General features: G+C 38.4%; 2 protein-coding genes across 2 annotated transcripts; both read right to left on the reverse strand.

Moving 5' to 3' along the window:
• Window positions 1-3,283: 3,283 nt before the first annotated feature.
• On the reverse strand, window positions 3,284-5,126 carry LOC120295985 (putative UPF0481 protein At3g02645). Its single transcript, XM_039317626.1, has 2 exons — window positions 4,352-5,126; window positions 3,284-4,242 (listed from the first exon to the last, which is right to left on the reverse strand). Exons 1-2 carry the CDS (start codon window positions 5,124-5,126, stop codon window positions 3,284-3,286), a joined length of 1,734 nt encoding a protein of 577 aa, XP_039173560.1.
• A 10,840-nt stretch (window positions 5,127-15,966) lies between these two features.
• On the reverse strand, window positions 15,967-17,235 carry LOC120295986 (putative UPF0481 protein At3g02645). The gene is made up of 2 exons (XM_039317627.1): window positions 16,476-17,235; window positions 15,967-16,367 (listed from the first exon to the last, which is right to left on the reverse strand). The coding sequence occupies exons 1-2, from the start codon at window positions 17,233-17,235 to the stop codon at window positions 15,967-15,969; spliced, it is 1,161 nt and encodes a 386-aa protein (XP_039173561.1).
• Between the last annotated feature and the right edge of the window lie 2,088 nt (window positions 17,236-19,323).

The following is a 19,323-nucleotide window of genomic DNA, read 5'->3' on the forward strand; positions in this document are numbered from 1 at the left end:
GGCTGATCCTTCCCCCACCTTCCCGACGACAGCGAGGAGGCGGCGGTGGCAAGGGTTGATTTAATTTAATTAATTTTATATTAATTATTTACCCACGTCAGCAGTAAAACAATATTGTTTTTGCACTTGTCTAACTACATCAGTGTGCAAAACAACGTCATTTTACACTTGGCTCGTTGGAAAATTGCCACGTTAGTATTTTGGTCGGATTTTCTCGTCATTGACACTTAACTGATCCATTTTGCTCCGATTTTGACACATAAGTGTCACTTTCCTAACTTTTGGCACTTAAGTGTCCCATTGTGCTAAGTTTTGGCATCCCAAGTTTCCTAGACTTTCCATATCTATCTCTTTGCATAAAAAAAAAAAAATATTATGTCTATTATCGCCGATTCTGTAGATCCTTGCGAAAATTTACTACATATATGGCCTCTAATGCATGTACATATTTTACATGAACTTGACCTTATCTTCTCCATTACATCAACGCGAGGATTGAGTTGATGATAAGGTTACATTAGATGTCATGCCAAGTTCAACATTTTAATGTCAAAAGCACTATTTATCACACTTTTTGCTTTTTAAAATTATGCTTGCTATAAGCAATATCATTCATTGAGTAAACTTCTACTTTTTTTTTCTTTTCATGCATATATAACTGGCATCTATATCATTTTTCTTTATTGCCAATATGATTTAGAATGATCTAGGAATGCTATCGTCATTATGTACACTTTCAACCTTTTTTATTTTATCTTATGTATATGATGGTCCTAATCTTAATCCCAAATAATCTTTACTAAATAAAATAGCAAATATAATTTACCATATCATTTTAAATGAAGTTGCATACACACATGAGAACTAGTCTAAATACATATTAAATTCTTAAATCCTTTTTAAATAAATGTTTGGTTTTAGTTATTAAAAAATATTGAAATAGTCAATGATTGCTTTCTTTCTAGATTAGAATTTGTATAATTATATAGTTATGCCAAAGTGTCATTTGTCTTACTTTTTTGTTTTCTAATTAACCCTTATAAACTTATTTTCCTAATTGTAAAGAAAAGAGGGAAAAAGGTAAAATTGACCAAGAAAGATGACAAAAAGGCAAAACGAAGAAATTGACTATTCGCATTCTGTTAAGATAGTGCACTTGGTAAAATAACTTAATTGTCCTCATCATGCAATAATCAACCTCATTCTTACACTTCATGTGAGAAACTTATCACGATCTTTTAATTTTATTTTTTACTTTTCAATTTTATACATGTTTCTTTCGGTTGAAAAATGATTTTTTTTTTTTGTTATTGAAAAGATAGAAAAATATTTATCCAATGTTCTCTATGTAGATCAATAATTGCATAGTGATAAAAAAGAAGACAATAATGACGAGTTTTTTCAATTCTCCACGCTAGTAAAGTTGTGAGTTATTTAAAACCAATCTGTCAAACTTTGCACAACTTTTTTTTTAAACCCTATTATTTTATTAAGCACGTAAAATTCGGTGTCCAAACCTGACACATCAAAATTTTCTATTTTCTTATCCTTAAACCTTTCTTTTTTTTGATGTAATAAATAAAATCTATAATTGGACAATCAATAACATAGCATCATAATGCTCAAACGATCAAAATTAAGCACAAATTCATCCAGAAAAACGGGCATACAACTTAACGGCTAATATGTCATTAATTACACTAATCGCGATTAATTAAGCTAATTGCGATTAATTAGGCTAATCCCAATTACTTAACCTAACTATACTTAATTAAAATTAATCATGGTTAAATAAAATAATTACGATTAATTAAATATAAATAAATAAATTATGATTCGTTAAATAAATCATAATTAATTAAACTAAACTCGATTAATTAATCTAACCACGATTAATTAATATAATTGTAATTATTTAAATTAATCGCACTTCAATTTAATCTAAACCATCTTTAATCGCAATTAAGTTTAAACCAACATTAGCTAATATTAAACGTCATTAATATTAAACTAACCACCCCAAACGTAATTAACACCCTAATTCTTTCAATGATGGCGAGCACGGTGACGGTGGTCCAATGGCGACCAAAACATGAGGCTCGCGACTTGAACAAAAACTCGACGGTGTCGGTGGCAGCTCCTCAAAACCCACGGCCAAGCTTGGCTTGGGCGGTGGTGAACCAGCAATGGTGGCTAGCGGCGGGGAGCGGGCCGTGGCAAGGATGGTGGCTCATGGTGGTGGTGGTGGTTCGGTGATGGCGGTGGGGTAGTCAAGCGGTGGACAATGGCGGCAACACATGGTGGTGAGGAATGGCGTGACTTGCGGCAAATGAGGGAAGAAAAACAAGAATGAGAAGTTGAAAAAAAATAAAAACAAATGGAGAAAGTGTGGGGGATGAGTTCGGCTGAGCAAGGGGATAGGAAGTGGGGGAAGTGAGAGAGAGAAAATAAGAAGAATTTTCTCTAAAATCTTCATGATTTCCCCTTCACTCACTCTCCACAATTTCCTCTCAACCTAACAATTTGTCCCCTCAATTACTTTTTATTTCCAATTTGTCAATTTCATTTTATTTCCAATTTCTTGAATACAAGCCTTTTTGGTCCAAAAATTTCAACCTTGCCATTGGGTTCGATTTTTCCTTTTCGACTTCCAATTTTCCGTCCGATAATTCAATTTTCCGAAAATTCCGAACTTGCCATGGATTTGACAAACGATGATGCAACGTCCAATAATTTATCCTCGAAACCCTCGAAAGTTCGATATGAGAAATCGAATTAAATTTCATGGTTAAAAATCAATCGAACGCGACCTTGGGTACGACATAAATTAATGGGTGGCTTTTAGGGGTTCTCGCGAGATTGACTCGGGTTGATAATTCTCAATTCATATTTGTACCTCTTCAAATTGTGGACAACCTTCGGTGTCATATAATCGTAAGAGTTCAATTACGTACCATAAATATAATATCAATAGAAAATTAGTTCATTGCACGAATATCGTAATCATGCACAATCACCCACAATCCGACTACGTACTTCCGTTGAATCGATTTATATCTATTCGTTAATTGATTTATAACAGTGTAGTATTGACCATTGCCAATCTTTATGGTCAAGTGATTTATCTCTAATTAAATTCTCTAGTCTTTCATATTTTAACCCTATACGGTTTCATCCAATAGATTAGTTAACTCGTGAGTAATCAATTCAAAATAAAATGACCATTTCATATATTTCGAAATAAAGCCAAATTTTGGGATATCACAATGAACGATACAAATGCTTATGCCAACCGAGGACAACTTAATATAGAGCAAGATGTGTCCAGAACCATGAGCAAAATGAGCACGACGGTGGCGACCACAGTGAGAAACTTCCAAGAAGAGTAGATGTACTTCCTCATGAGATTATAAGCCTTGACCTTTCGAGTGTTGTTGTAGTACTCGTTGACGTCTCGAATTGTCTCGTCCAGCTCTGATGCAGTGCTTTTGGAACCTATGGATTTGATCACTCCATTGAAGAGCTCCACGACCTTGTTGTCGCTGTTCAGGCGGTTCAAGACAATGGACGCTTCCCTCAGCAACTTCAAATCCTCGGAGGTGTCGATAATGTCGTACATTAACTCAGTGTATCGTGTCAGAATTAAGGAGCCCCTCTGCGATATCATTTCGTAGGCCACGAGGTTTCGCAGCAAGACTTCGGTGGTAGCATCCAGATCGATATGAGGGAGCTTCAAGGTAGCGGTTTTCTTATCGAACGCAATGGTTTTGATACCTCCTGTGGCCAAGCTTAGTTTGATCCCGACGCTGCGGAGCTTTGACGCTGTGGGGATCATAACGATTTCTTGAAAAGGGTCATTTGAAAGGTACTCGGAGCATCTGGGAATCAATTGCCTTGGCAATTGAATTATCTTGAAGATAAGCTCCATTCGCTCTTTCAGATCCTTCATGAAAGAGAATTTCGATAACTCGTTCCATGCTGCAGTGACTATTGATGCTGGTATCGATATCATGTTGAAGAAGAGCTTGATCGACACTTTCAGCTTCTTCATGAAAGAGCATTTTGATAACTCGTTCCATGCTGCAGTGACTATTGATGCTGGTGTCGATACCACGTTGAAGAAGAGCTTGATCAGCACTTTTAGCTTCTTCATGAACGAGCATTTTGATAACTCGTTCCATGCCTCAGTGACTTTTGATGTTTGCGTCGATGACATGTCTATCAGACGGCTAAACCTTGCACCTGTTGATAAAAAGGTACTTTTATTCACTTTTCTAATGTTTGGATACAACAAAAGAAGAAGGAAAGAGACCATATCATCAAACGCAAGGCATGGGGAATGAGAACTAACTTCTAAGCTCATTCTTCTTCGTCTGTGCTGCTTCTGGGCCTGTTGTTCCCAAGATGAGATTGTAAAGGAGATCGAGCAAATGCTTACGCTGAATGGCTTCAGACGACGAGCACTTTCCCAGCCCGAGAGGTGATATCCCTTTGCAGAACCTCGTCAACATCTCCCCAAGCTTCCTATCTATGGACTCATCTTCTTCGTTTTCTCTCACTTCGTTCATCGAATTCTCGGTCTGCAACATTATTTTCCTGAGCACAAAGGTCGGAATTTGATTCTCCACCATCATCACGTCTTTGACGGTGGAGTCTGGGTCATCATCCCAAATTGAGTCTTCCTTGATTCCGATATTGGGTAACTTGTATCTGTACAGTAGGTCGAGCAAGAACAAACTGTCGATGGTCATGATCCATTTCAGAGTGTCCGTGCCGACTTCCAGGTGCAGCTGGTAGCTTGCGCGAATCTTCGCCTCCTCCGCTTGGAGCAAACCAGCCGTCCGATCGAATGCCGGGAGCTTCAGCGCTGCCTGTGCCCGCCGGGCTGCGGCCAGCTTGGGGTGCTCCGTGTGGTAGAGCTTTGGCCGGAGGTGGTGGTATGGTCCCAGCGCAACATGGTGCGGGACGTAGGCCTCCGGCTTTGCGGAGCTGATAGATTCAGGCACGCAATGGACGGAAACCGGGGTCTCAATATCGATCCCGTGATGTAGAGCGTCTCGGATGTGCTTCACCCATTGCTCCTCACTAAGGCTTGGGCTGATGATGGAGGTCGACGATGAGGACATGCTTGTTCGACGAGGTTTAGAGAGCTAACTTATATCTTTTAGTCCCATACAAACACACGTATCTTTCGCCTCGTTGCAAATATGAAAGAAAACAAGGCTGAGCTTCGTGGTGATTGCGAAGATGACTTTAAATATTATTTGCGTTGAAGTAGGGCAAGTGGTTGATTTTTTTTTTTTTGGGTGTTCTCCTGGACATGAGAGCAACTGTCTTGATTCTGTCTTGAAGAATCAAGGGGTCGACTCATGGGCTAGAGCTTGCTCCTATGTGGTAAGATTCCTTGTTCAAATCACAGCGATCTCCCAAACAGATCATCGGTACAATTTCCATCAATTAATGTGATCCTCTTTTTGTCTTCTTCTTCTCTCTCTCCTCTTTCTCCCTCACGTTTCCGTCCCTCCTCTTCTGCCAAGTCCCATCCCATCCACCCTCCTTTTTATCTTTCTTTTCTCTCCTCCCTCTCGCCATCCCCTGCAGCCCCCCACCCCTTCTGCCCAGTCCCATCCCATCCCATCCACCCTCCTTTTTTATCTTTCTTTTCTCTCCTCCCTCTCGCCATCCCCTGCAGCCCCCTACAGCGGTCTCTCATTCAGATCATCCGTACAATTTCCATCAATTAATGTGACATCTCTTTTTGTCTTCTTCTTTCCCTCCCTCACGTTTCCTTCCCCCCTCTTCTGCCAAGTCCCAAAGTACAAAAATGACAGCATCCAATCCATCATCTTTAAGCGCCGTTATCAGGCTTATATCAGACCAACTTTAAATCCATTAGGTCCAAGGATGTTTGAATACTGCAAACAACGGCGTCAACATGCTCCAAGAATAACTCAATTAAATGGTAGAAGCGCAAGTCAAAAAGGCAGTGGAACGGACAAAGCATGAGAGAACTCGAATATTTTGAATATCATAGACGACACAGTATTACAACAAGCACAATGATAACATTTGATCAACACAGGCCTTTGGCATTAATGTAAGCAAGAAATGAGCATCTGTTGTAGAGATAGCAAACCCCGCAACTGCAATAGGATTATCAAAAGATAGACAACAAAATTAGCAAAAAAAAAAAAAAAAAAAAAGCAATAGCCATTGCACCTCTGCTTTCTCTGAATTTCCGAGATGAAGATGACAAATTCCTTCTTTCATAACCAAATTTGCAGGGAGTGGCTTTTTCTGGCTGTGAGAATGAAAAAGCTGAATAGCTTTATCATATGCATTATTTTCCATGTATATCGTGGCTAGCGAGATCAACCACCCTCAAATCGGCTTCGATGGATAACTGTTTACATATTCAACCAAAATGCTGATAGCATGCTCAAGCTGGCCACATCTAAGGTACAACTGAAAAGTAAAGTAAGAAACTATTACATTTCTAGAAAAACATATGTCTACATAAGAACAATGTTCCCCAAAAGCACAACCTCACAGAATATTAGGGAGACACCGTGTCCATAACAGATTTTATCGAAGGCATAAAATAAACAAAAGTTGATAAATAATTATTCATCGTAATTGTAATCATACATGGAGTGGCACTATCTGACGCTTACTTCATCTTGTAATCTATGGCCATTGTCCCACCATAAAATTTGCTCAAAAATCAACAATTTGGTCAAGACTTATTTGGTGAACAAATTAAAGCTTAAACAAAAGTGTTCATAAACACTGTCTAGATATTTGTCTAAAGAAAATAGAATGCTTTCTAGGAAGAAGAATCGACGTCAACAGTGACTCTCAATGGATCGAAACAAGATGGTCATTGACCAACAAACTATCATCCCATGGGAAACACTAGCAAGTGACTATATCTACTGCAAATGCTTCTCCAAGCTTCAAGAAACAACCAGATAGTGTGAGAAAAACCTACTAGGAGACCTCTTCAATTATAACATCTGGTATTAAATTCATGAGTAAAGGAAATCAGCAGAATGTGAAGCAAAATGTACAGAAAACTAGATCCCCACTCTAATCGAACCATACATATATCCCAGAAACAGTTTCCTTATATGATGGTTGTACCAAAAACTTTTTGAGTTTAGTCTTCACCACGAACTAATCTCCTCAATGAAATGATGAAATGTTTAGATCCTGGACCAACTATTGCAAACATCAGACTTGCATATCATGCAACTCATGTGCAACTCACGCAACTCGCATGATATTTTGAAAAGTACCTTACACATACAACCTATCCTCACCCTCGAGTAGAAAGTAGCAATTGCCCTTGAATTAACAAGATATAAGTTTTCTACTCCAACCTGCACAAGATGCATGCACAAGATGCACACCAATGCACAAACTAACCATCCATGACCATGTAAATACAGCCCAGGAAGCCTGACTATCATAAAGTACATAAACCATCAAATTAGCACCGGACAGTAAAAACAACCATACAAATTAACCAAACAAAATCCAAGCCCAAAAGATAGATACTAAAATACCTATTATTTTAATAACCGACAAGGTTCATTACAATTAACAAGTCTATTTCCAAGCACATGAATCAAGAATTTATCTTATGAGAAATGTCTCATCCGAGACAAGTTAGAAACCTTTGCCCCGATGCCTGAGAGCTTCAACATCCTCGGGATTTATCTTATGTATCTGTTCAAACAACTCCGCAGCCTTTTGATAATCTCCAAGGTTTGAATGCAGTGATGCTTGGTGAAACAAAGAGAGAAACATCTTTTGGGTTTGCTGTGATGGCTTTAGAGAGGCAATACCTTGCCGACCATTGTTTCCTTGTTCTCTCGGTACGTAAGAGCAGGAAATCAATAACACCACAATTAAAGCAAAAATTACCACAGAGACCCTAAAGGCACACAGATTTATAGATAACGAGAGGTCGATTGTTCTCAAAGTCACTAGGAACATGAGGCGTCAAATCAAATCACGTCATAAGAACTTTCAAACGTACATCAAAATTTGATACCAAGAAAAAAAATTGTATTCAGCCTTTTTGAATGACAATATTTTCACCTAGTTGACTTCTCACCAATGGCTGCACTAGTCGAGCCAACACCATTGTCTTCACTTTAACCACCCCTTCCACCGCATTACTTACCTCTACGGTAAAACATTCCCCTACCAATCTTTTGAATCCCGAGCTTGGAAAGATTGCCACTCCAATAATTAATTGCGTTTTTGCTGGCCTTTAATTTATTGCATTGTTTTTAGTTTTAACACTAGATATGCAACTTTTTTTTTTTTTTTTGGGCTTTCGACACCCAAAATCTTCAAAAGCTTATAAATACCAGCATGCAAAGTTACCCCAAATTTTAATAATATTTTACAAATCAATATATTATCTTTTTTTTGAAAGGAAACTCAAATGTTGCCCATAACGCCTAGTTAGTCTAAAAATATTTAAGTCTAAGTATCCATCCCAGCATCAGCAAAGAACTTCAACAGATGTACTCATATACATAAGTATACTGACCAGGTACAAGCCCTACTATGCAATGAATTGATGAAAATAGTGACGACCAAAAGCTTACAAGGACCGGGTGAAGAGACACTTCCACATTGAAGAATCTTTTGGCTTAAGATGTGCAGCAATCATGTAAAAGTCCACTGCTTTTTTTGTCATTGCCAAGATCATCATAAATCCTTCCTAATGTATCATATGGATCAGGCAAATTTGGTGCTAGCCTGACCACTTGACTCGATATTGATATGCCCTGAAATTAATGTTCGGCCGACATGTAAATCCAATAGGGAGATAGAAAGGTGAATGGCATGATTGGGTTTGCTTGTGGCTGCGAATAAATTGGATCAAGAAAGCGGTCTGCGCGGTGGACGTCCAGTTCGTTCCCGGGCTGAAAATGGCCGGAAATCGGGCTTCAGTGGCCCAGGAACGACCCTACACTAACCGCTAATAAAATCACTAGAATCACGATGCTGTTGGCTAAGCCTGATATTGTTCGACAATAAGCATGCTCATAAATGCAATCTGTGTCCTATGTTAGATATTTGTATACGTGTGTATAGATATACACACATTGGCTCTATTTACATCTTCATTTTTAAAAAAAAGTTTACTCTTTTCATCTCGTAGCTAGTTTGATAACTAACTAGCAACTTGCGTTATCCATTAGATAATTAGTTGGAAAAGGGCGGAAAGATTTACAGAAGTATCTTTACAAGATGCAAACTATTCGAAACCCCTCCTTGTAAACATTTTAAACTGATTTTCCTCGCAAAACAGGCCATATACTCGTGTTTCTCATGCCTATCTCTTCTCATTTCACTTTCTCGTAAACATGTTTCGTTACGATTTTAGCTTTTCAATCAGTAAAATGGTGGTAATGGGCGACCAACGTCGGTGACTCCCTTGAGCGCTACCATAGAAGTTCCATACCCACCCGTGGCAAAAACATTTGATTTGCACCATGGCTATTAATCGTCATGAGCAAGCTCGTCACTGCTGCCCCGCCATGGATTTTGAGAGAATGGTCGGGTCGAGGTATAGTAATTTATACCAGCTTAGTGGGATATAATAGGCTTTTTGCGCCTCGGTTCCTGTTCATGTATGGATCTTTCGGTTCATCGTATCCGTACTAGTTATGTTTGAATTTGAATAACTTCTCTTTGCCTTCTAAAGGAGAGCCTTTTCTTTTTTTGAATCTTTTGTACACATCATAGTCTTAAAGTAGGAGAGACTTTAGTATTATATTCAAGGAGTTTGATAAGCCCTAAATCTATTATATGTATGTCAATTCGATACTAAATTTTTAAATTTTCTTGTTTTAGTCTTAAACATTTTCTTAATCCCAATATAGTCTTTTTGGTTAATTTTTGCTAGAAATTGATAATATAGCCATGTGCTAGTAGAACAACCAAATATGATTAGACAATCATGTTAGCAATTTGGAAAGAAAATTGATCCGAAGATTATATTGGAATTTTGAGCAAAGATTTAGGATTAATTTGTCAAAAATTGAAAGTTTAAAATTGAATTCACATTCATACAATAGATTTAAAATTAATTAGGTAATTCTCCTATTTGAGCATGTCATGGTGTAAGCTAACATACACCGAAATTACATGCGTATTATTCAAATTGTTTATTTAAAAATGACACTTTTATGGTATTCCCAGTGTCTCGCACAACGTTATAATGCCCCGTGGTAGTAATCTAAGTACGAGAATATCGAGAAGTTGTTTGATATTGGCATGGTAGATATGTTGTGGAAGGGACATAGAACCAGATCCAAAAGAGACAAAGAAGGCAATTTGGACAGGAGGGAAAAGGACGCGAGACGAAGGAACTTACATAAAAACATGACGCATGACGCATGACGTGCACGTGCCTGTAGAAATGTGGTAACGAACTTGATAGTGCTGCGCTAATTAGGTGAGGAAAAAACCAAGAAAGTTAGGCAGATGGTTTGAGAGTCTCTAGTCCTGTTATTGTATAGCAAATACTAAAAGGGAATAAAGAATTGTGATGAATTCAATTTTATCGAAAGTCCAATTAATTATCGAAGAATGTGCTCCGACTCCAGATCATAGTTTCTTACGCTTTTTCGTGGCTCTTAAAAACATTATCATTAGGCACGGAAACTTAAATGCTTTACGATTGACGGATGGGGTTTACCTTCTTTTTCTTTTTCATTCGAAGATCATCAGGATGTTTAGATTCCGATCCCGACAAAACCCTTTTGTTTTGTTTTATTTTGTTTTGTTTTGTTTTGTTTTGTTTTTTCTTTTTGTGCCGGAGGAACCGCTTTGGCCGACAGCCGCCACGTAAACCTCCAGGTGACGCTAGCCATGACCCACCACCAGGGCGCCACGTGTAATATACCTAATGGTTTACCACGTCCCCGCAACTCGTTGCTGGGCTTCGAACACCGACATTTCTCTTCAAAGGCAGGAGCCTACCTAGCGAGTCACCACGGCCAGAAAAAAAACCCTTTTATTTTGATGTTAAGGGAAGTCCACAAAGAAAATGTTTCCTATTTAGGAAAAAAAAAAAAAAAAAATCTTTAATTATCACGTATCGTGTTTTTAATTTGAGAAAAAAAGATAGATATTCCAAGTCCAGTGAATTCATCTCATTTAAAGTAACTTCCCTGTCACAACACATTTATGCATTTGGGATATAATCAAATGACATCACACACACAGCAGTCTAAATATGATCTAAGGATGAGCATTATCTGTTATGCTTATTTGATGAAAATTACCACATAGAATTACTTAATGCTAATATCTCTCTGGCAATGGCAAAAACTTCAACACACGGACACAACAAAAGGAAGATACTAAATTTGTAAATTTCCTTTGATGTTTACAAATTTGCTCTCCAAGCATTGAGACTTATTGATGGCCTGCTATATTAATGGACACATGATAATACCACCATATTTTGCCAGCGGCAAAAACGTCCATAGATTGGAATCAATCATACATTTGGAATGAATATGATACGAGGAGGATTTAAATTTAAGTTCGATAACTAAGGTAGATTGGTAACAATTATCTGATTATTTAATTTATGACCATAGCTATTTGCTATGTCTAACTCCTAGAATTATATCTATAATCATATCTAGGTAAAAGAACACCTTAAATATCAAAACTTGGCACAAATAGATACTTAAATGCCAAAAGTTATAAAAGTGACATTTAAGTGTCACTTTTTTTAAAAAAAATGAAACAATTGAGTGTCACATTCGGTGAACCTCGCCGGAAATGTTACGTGGCAATTTTTTATTAATTTTACTTACTTACGTAGCTCGTTGAAAAGCTAACTTAGTAAAGAAACACACAAACGACGTTGTTTTTGCACAATTCGAATTTTAATATAAAAATTAATTAAATCAAATCTTTTTTTTTTTTTTTTAAAGGGAAGGAGGAAGATGAACAGTAGCTGGCGGTTGAGAGCTCAACCTAAACTACCGCCGCTGCCCTGTTGTTGCTAGAAAGGTGGGGAAGGGTTGGCCAAGGTCGTCGAGCCTTGGCCAGAGGCCGACGACCCTAGTGGATCTGATAGCAAGGGCCTGCGTGCCCTTGCATAAATCTGTGGCGAGAGTCACGGCCTTTCCCTAGAGCCATCACTAGCCGGGTCGACCCCCCAGCAGGTGATGGCCCTTAGCTTGATCAGGTGAGGGCCGGTGACCCACGCCAGATCTGGGGGAGAGCTGTGACCTTGCCACTGATCGGCTGGGGTTGCCGGCCCCTGGCCAAGGCTCGACAACCCCGGCTGACCCTTCCCCCACCTTCCCGACGACAGCGGGGAGGCGGCGGTGGCAAGGGTTGATTTAATTTAATTAATTTTATATTAATTATTTACCCACGTCAGCAGTAAAACAATATTGTTTTTGCACTTGTCTAACTACATCAGTGTGCAAAACAACGTCGTTTTACACTTGGCTCGTTGGAAAATTGCCACGTTAGTATTTTGGTCGGATTTTCTCGCCATTGACACTTAATTGATCCATTTTGCTCCGATTTTGAAACATAAGTATCACTTTCCTAACTTTTAACACTTAAGTGTCCCATTGTGCTAAGTTTTGGGATCCCAAGTTTCCTAGACTTTCCATATCTATCTCTTTGCATAAAAAAATATTATGTCTATTATCGCCGATACTGTAGATCCTTGCGAAAATTTACTACATATATGGCCTCTATTGCATGTACATATTTTACATGAACTTGACCTTATCTTCTCCACTACATCAACGCGAGGATTGAGTTGATGATAAGGTTACATTAGATGTCATGCCAAGTTCAACATTTTAATGTCAAAAGCACTATTTATCACACTTTTTGCTTTTTAAAATTATGCTTGCTATAAGCAATATCATTCATTGAGTAAACTTCTACTTTTTTTTTTCTTTTCATGCATATATAACTGCCATCGATATCATTTTTCTTTATTGCCAATATGATTTAGAATGATCTAGGAATGCTATCGTCATTATGTACACTTTCAACCTTTTTTATTTTATCTTATGTATATGATGGCCCTAATCTTAATCCCAAATAATCTTTACTAAATAAAATAGCAAATATAATTTACCATATCATTTTAAATGAAGTTGCATGCACACATGAGAACTAGTCTAAACACATATTAAATTCTTAAATCCTTTTTAAATAAATGTTTGGTTTTAGTTATTAAAAAATATTGAAATAGTCAATGATTGCTTTCTTTCTAGATTAGAATTTGTATAATTATATAGCTATGCCAAAGTGTCATTTGTCTTACTTTTGTGTTTTCTAATTAACCCTTATAAACTTATTTTCCTAATTGTAAAGAAAAGAGGAAAAAAGGTAAAATTGACCAAGAAAGATGACAAAAAGGCAAAACGAAGAAATTGACTATTAGCATTCTGTTAAGATAGTGCACTTGGTAAAATAACTTAATTGTCCTTATTATCAATAATCAACCTCATTCTTACACTTCATGTGAGAAACTTATAACGATCTTTTAATTTTATTTTTTACTTTTCAATTTAATACATGTTTTTTTCGGTTGAAAAATGATTTTTTTTTCTGTTATTGAAAAGATAGAAAAATATTTATCCAATGTTCTCTATGTTGATCAATAATTGCATAGTGATAAAAAAGAAGACAATAATGACGAGTTTTTTCAATTCTCCACGCTAGTAAAGTTGTGAGTTATTTAAAATCAATCTGTCAAATTTTGCACACTTTTTTTTTAAACCCTATTATTTTATTAAGCACGTAAAATTCGGCGTCCAAACCTGACACATCAAAATTTTCTATTTTCTTATCCTTAAACCTTTTTTTATGTAATAAATAAAATCTATAATTGGACAATCAATAACATAGCATCATAATGCTCAAACGATCAAAATTAAGCACAAATTCATCCAGAAAACGGGCATACAATTTTACTTAACGGCTAATCTGTCATTAATTACACTAATCGCGATTAATTAAGCTAATTGCGATTAATTAGGCTAATCCCAATTAATTAACCTAACTATACTTAATTAAAACTAATCATGGTTAAATAACATAATTACGATTAATTAAATATAAATAAATTATGATTCGTTAAATAAATCATGATTAATTAAACTAAACTCAATTATTTAATCTAACCACGATTAATTAATATAATTGTAACTATTTAAATTAATCGCACTTCAATTTAATCTAAACCATCTTTAATCGCAATTAAGTTTAAACCAACATTAGCTAATATTAAACGTCATTAATATTAAACTAACCACCTCAAACATAATTAACACCCTAATTCTTTCAATGATGGCGAGCACGGTGACGGTGGTCCAATGGCGACCAAAACATGAGGCTCGTGACTTGAACAAAAACTCGACGGTGGCGGTGGCTCCTCAAAACCCACGGCCAAGCTTGGCTTGGGCGGTGGTGAACCAGCAATGGTGGCTAGTGGCGGGGAGCGGGCCGTGGCAAGGATGGTGGCTCATGGTGGTGGTGGTGGTTCGGTGATGGCGGTGGGGTAGTCAAGCGGTGAACAATGGCGGCAACACATGGTGGTGAGGAATGGCGTGACTTGCGGCAAATGAGGGAAGAAAAACAAGAATGAGAAGTTGAAAAAATAAAAACAAATGGAGAAAGTGTGGGGGATGAGTTCGGCTGAGCAAGGGGATAGGAAGTGGGGGAAGTGAGAGAGAGAGAAAATAAGAAGAATTTTCTCTAAAATCTTCATGATTTCCCCTTCACTCACTCTCCACAATTTCCTCTCAACCTAACAATTTGTCCCCTCAATTACTTTTTATTTCCAATTTGTCAATTTCATTTTATTTCCAATTTCTTGAATACAAGCCTTTTTGGTCCAAAAATTTCAACCTTGCCATTGGGTTTGATTTTTCCTTTTTGACTTCCAATTTTCCGTCCGATAATTCATTTTTCCGAAAATTCCAAACTTGCCATGGATTTGACAAACGATGATGCAACGTCCAATAATTTATCCTCGAAACCCTCAAAAGTTCGATATGAGAAATCGAATTAAATTTCATGGTTAAAAATCAATCGAACGCGACCTTGGGTACGACATAAATTAATGGGTGGCTTTTAGGGGTTCTCGCATGATTGACTAGCGGTTGATAATTCTCGATCCATATTTGTACCTCTTCAAATCGTGGACGACCTTCGGTGTCATGTAATCGTGAGAGTTCAATTACGTACCATAAATATAATATCAATAGAAAATCGGTTCATTGCACGAATATCGTAATCATGCACAATCACCCACAAACCGACTACGTACTTTCGTTGAATCAATTTATATCCATTCATTAATTGATTTATAACAGCATAGTATTGACCCTTGCCAATCTTTATGGTCAAGCGATTTATCTCTAATTAAATTCTCTAGTCTGTCACATTTTAACCCTATACGGTTTCACCTAATAGATTAGTTAACTCGTGAGTAATCAATTCAGAGTAAAATGACCATTTCATATATTTCGAAATAGGGCCAAATTTTGGGATATCACAATGAATGATACAAATGCTCATGCCGTGTGAATAACCGACGACAACTCAATATAGAGCAAGATGTCTCCAGAACCATGAGCAAAATGAGCACGACGGTGGCGACCACAGTGAGAAACTTCCAAGAAGAGTAGACGTACTTCCTCATGAGATTATAAGCCTTGACCTTTCGAGTGCTGTTGTAGTACTCGTTGACGTCTCGAATCGTCTTGTCCAGCTCTGACGCAGTGCTTTTGGAACCTATGGATTTGATCACTCCATTGAAGAGCTCCACGACCTTGTTGTCGCTGTTCAGGCGGTTCAAGACAATGGACGCTTCCCTCAGCAACTTCAAATCCTCGGAGGTGTCGATAATGCCGTACATTAACTCAGTGTATCGTGTCAGAATTAAGGAGCCCTCTGCGATATCATTTCGTAGGCCACGAGGTTTCGCAGCAGGACTTCGGTGGTAGCATCCAGATCGATATGAGGGAGCTTCAAGGTAGCGGTTTTCTTATCGAACGCAATGGTTTTGATACCTCCTGTGGCCAAGCTTAGTTTGATCCCGACGCTGCAGAGCTTTGACGCTGTGGGGATCATAACGATTTCTTGAAAAGGGTCATTTGAAAGGTACTCGGAGCATCTGGGAATCAATTGCATTGCCAATTGAATTATCTTGAAGATGAGCTCCACTTTCATATGCACTTTCAGCTTCTTCATGAACGAGCATTTCGATAACTTGTTCCATGCCTTAGTGACTTTTGATGCTTGTGTCGATGCCATGTCTATCAGACGGCAAAACCTTGCACCTGTTGATAAAAAGGTACTTTTATTCACATTTCTAATGTTTGGATACAACAAAAGAAGAAGGAAAGAGGCCTATCATCTAACGCATGGCATGGGGAATGAGAACTAACTTCTAAGCTCATTCTTCTTCGTCTGTGCTGCTTCTGGGCCTGTTGTTCCCAAGATGAGATTGTAAAGGAGATCGAGCAAATGCTTACGCTGAATGGCTTCAGACGGAAAGCACATTTCCAGTCGGAGAGGTGATATCCCTCTGCAGAACATCGTCAACATCTCCCCAAGCTTCCCATCTATGGACTCATCTTCTTCATTTTCTCTCACTTCGTTCATCGAATTCTCGGTCTGCAACATTATTTTCCTGAGCACAAAGGTCGGAATTTGATTCTCCACCATCATCACGTCTTTGACGGTGGAGTCTGGGTCATCATCCCAAATTGAGTCTTCCTTGATTCCGATATTGGGTGACTTGTATCTGTACAGTAGGTCGAGCAAGAACAAGCTGTCGATGGTCATGATCCATTTCAAAGTGTCCGTGCCGACTTCCAGGTGCAGCTGGTAGCTTGCGCGAATCTTCGCCTCCTCCGCTTGGAGCAAACCAGCCGTCCGATCGAATGCCGGGAGCTTCAGCGCTGCCTGTGCCCGCCGGGGGTGCTCCGTGTGGTAGAGCTGTGGCCGGAGGTGGTGGTATGGTCCCAGCGCAACATGGTGCGGGACGTAGGCCTCTGGCTTTGCGGAGCTGATAGATTCAGGCACGCAGTGGACGGAAACCGGGGTCTCAATATCGATCCCGTGACTGAGGGCGTCTCGGATGTGCTTCACCCATTGCTCCTCACTAAGGCTTGAGTTGATGATGGAGGTCGACGATGAGGACATGCTTGTTCGACGAGGTTTAGAGAGCTAACTTATATCTTTAAGTCGCATACAAACACATGTATCTTTCGCCTCGTCGCAAATATGAAAGAAAACAAGGCTGAGCTTCGTGGTGATTGCGAAGCTGACTTTGAATATTATTAGCGTTGAAGTGGGGCAAGTGGTAGATTTTTTTTTTTTTTTGGGGCTGTTCTCCAGGGAATGAGAGCAACCAGTCTTGAAGAATCAATGGGTCGCTTGAATGGTCAGGAGCTTGGTCCGATGTGATAAGATTCCTTGTTCAAATTGCAGTGGTCTCCCATTCAGATCATTCGTACAATTCCCATCAATCAATGTGGCATCCTTTTTTGTCTTATTTTTTTACTCCCTTACGTTTCCTTTCCCCCTCTTCTGCCAAGTCCCCATCCACCCCCCTTTTTTCTCTTTCTTTTCTCTCCTCCTATCCCCTGCAGCTCCTCCCTTTTCTTTCCTTCTCTCTCTCTTTCTCCCTCTCTCCCTCTCTTCTTTTCCTTCCCCCCAGCCCCATATTTATTTCGAATTTGCACTAGTTTGTCAATTCACGTGTCACTCTCAGCACTGTCTGCATGTGACCTCAGTACAGTCTGCATGTGAGAATAGATATTCAAATATATTATATCGCTTGTCTATGGGGGTTTTAATGAGACTTATATCTAAGTAGTCTATCTTTCCAAAAACTCAAAGTAATATAACAGTATTTGTAGCAAAGAAGAAAATGAGTTTATTAAGAGTACTAACTTTCCAAAATCTCCCCATTTTCGAAAAAACTTGAAGGATGTTGATAAGTTAACGAGTATTACGAAAAAAAAAATGTGTTTCTTTTTCCCCTCCTAATCCGATCTATCGAAAAATTATAAGGATGGGAAAAATCATAAAAAAAGTCTTCAAACTATTAAAATTTATTAATTCAATTATAAATATTTCAATGGATGCCTTCAGGCAAACTTCATAACTTCTTCTCTTGGTGTACATATCAAATCTTGAGTTATCCGAAAGCGAATTAATTGAGTCTTCAACCTTTTTAAGTTTTTGCCACGTGAGTTCATTCGGTCAATTTTGAGCGGAAATCACTAATATAGGCACTAGCCTTTTTCTTTTCTTTTCTTCTCTTTTCCTTTTTTATTTTTTTATTTTTTTTATTGTGGCGGAGAGGGTGGTTGGGCACAATAACATAAAAACTTGAGTTCATTCGGTCAATCTTGCTCTACTTTGGTTTATTCAGCTGCCTTGTTCAGTTGTAGTTGCAACTCATCTTTCCCTTCTTTTATCATCTTCATTTTGCTCAGCTCCTTTGCTTCTATCATCTTCTTTGTTCTGTGTTTTTAATCTTTGTTTTGTCTCTTTAACACAGTGGACGGAAACCGGGGTCTCAATATCAATCCCGTGATTTAGGGCGTCTCGAATGTGCTTCACCCATTGCTCCTCACTAAGGCTTGGGTTGATGATGGAGGTCGACGATGAGGACATGCTTGTTCGACGAGGTTTAGAGAGCTAACTTATATCTTTTAGTCGCATACAAACACATGTATCTTTCGCCTCGTTGCAAATATGAAAGAAAACAAGGCTGACCTTCATGGTGATTGCGAAGATGACTTTGAATATTATTAGCGTTGAAGTGGGGCAAGTGGTAGATTTTTTCTTCTTTTTTTTTTTGGGCTGTTCTCCTGGGAACGAGGGCAACTGTCTTGAGGAATCAATGGGTCGGCTGAATGGTCAAGAGCTTGGTCCGTTGTGATAAGATTCCTTGTTCAAATCAAGCGGTCTCCCATTCAGATCATTTGTACAATTCCAATCAAAAAAATGTGGCATCCTTTTTTATCTTCTTTTTCGCTCCCTTACGTTTCCTTCCCCCTCTTCTGCCAAGTCCCATTCACCCCCTTTTTCTCTTTCTTTTCTCTCCTCCCTCACGTCCCATTCCCTGCACCTCCTCCTTTTTCTTTCTTCTCTTTCTCCCTCTCCCTCTCTTCTTTTCCTTCCCCCGCCCCAGATTTATTTCGAATTTACAGTTCCTAATTTGTCAATTCACGTCACTCTCAACATGTTTATTTCGAATTTGCAGTTCCTAGTTTGTCA

Source organism: Eucalyptus grandis, chromosome 7, assembly GCF_016545825.1.
Source record: "Eucalyptus grandis isolate ANBG69807.140 chromosome 7, ASM1654582v1, whole genome shotgun sequence".
In the NCBI taxonomy this organism is placed as follows: Eukaryota; Viridiplantae; Streptophyta; class Magnoliopsida; order Myrtales; family Myrtaceae; genus Eucalyptus; species Eucalyptus grandis.

Bases quoted from the DNA above. Each gene is read 5' to 3' on its own strand.
- LOC120295985 (XM_039317626.1), bottom strand. From the start codon at position 5,126: ATGTCCTCATCGTCGACCTCCATCATCAGCCCAAGCCTTAGTGAGGAG. The intron at 4,243-4,351 runs GTTAGTTCTCAT...TTTTATCAACAG, and splicing joins GAAGAAGAATGAGCTTAGAA to GTGCAAGGTTTAGCCGTCTG.
- LOC120295986 (XM_039317627.1), bottom strand. From the start codon at position 17,235: ATGTCCTCATCGTCGACCTCCATCATCAACTCAAGCCTTAGTGAGGAG. The intron at 16,368-16,475 runs GTTAGTTCTCAT...TTTTATCAACAG, and splicing joins GAAGAAGAATGAGCTTAGAA to GTGCAAGGTTTTGCCGTCTG.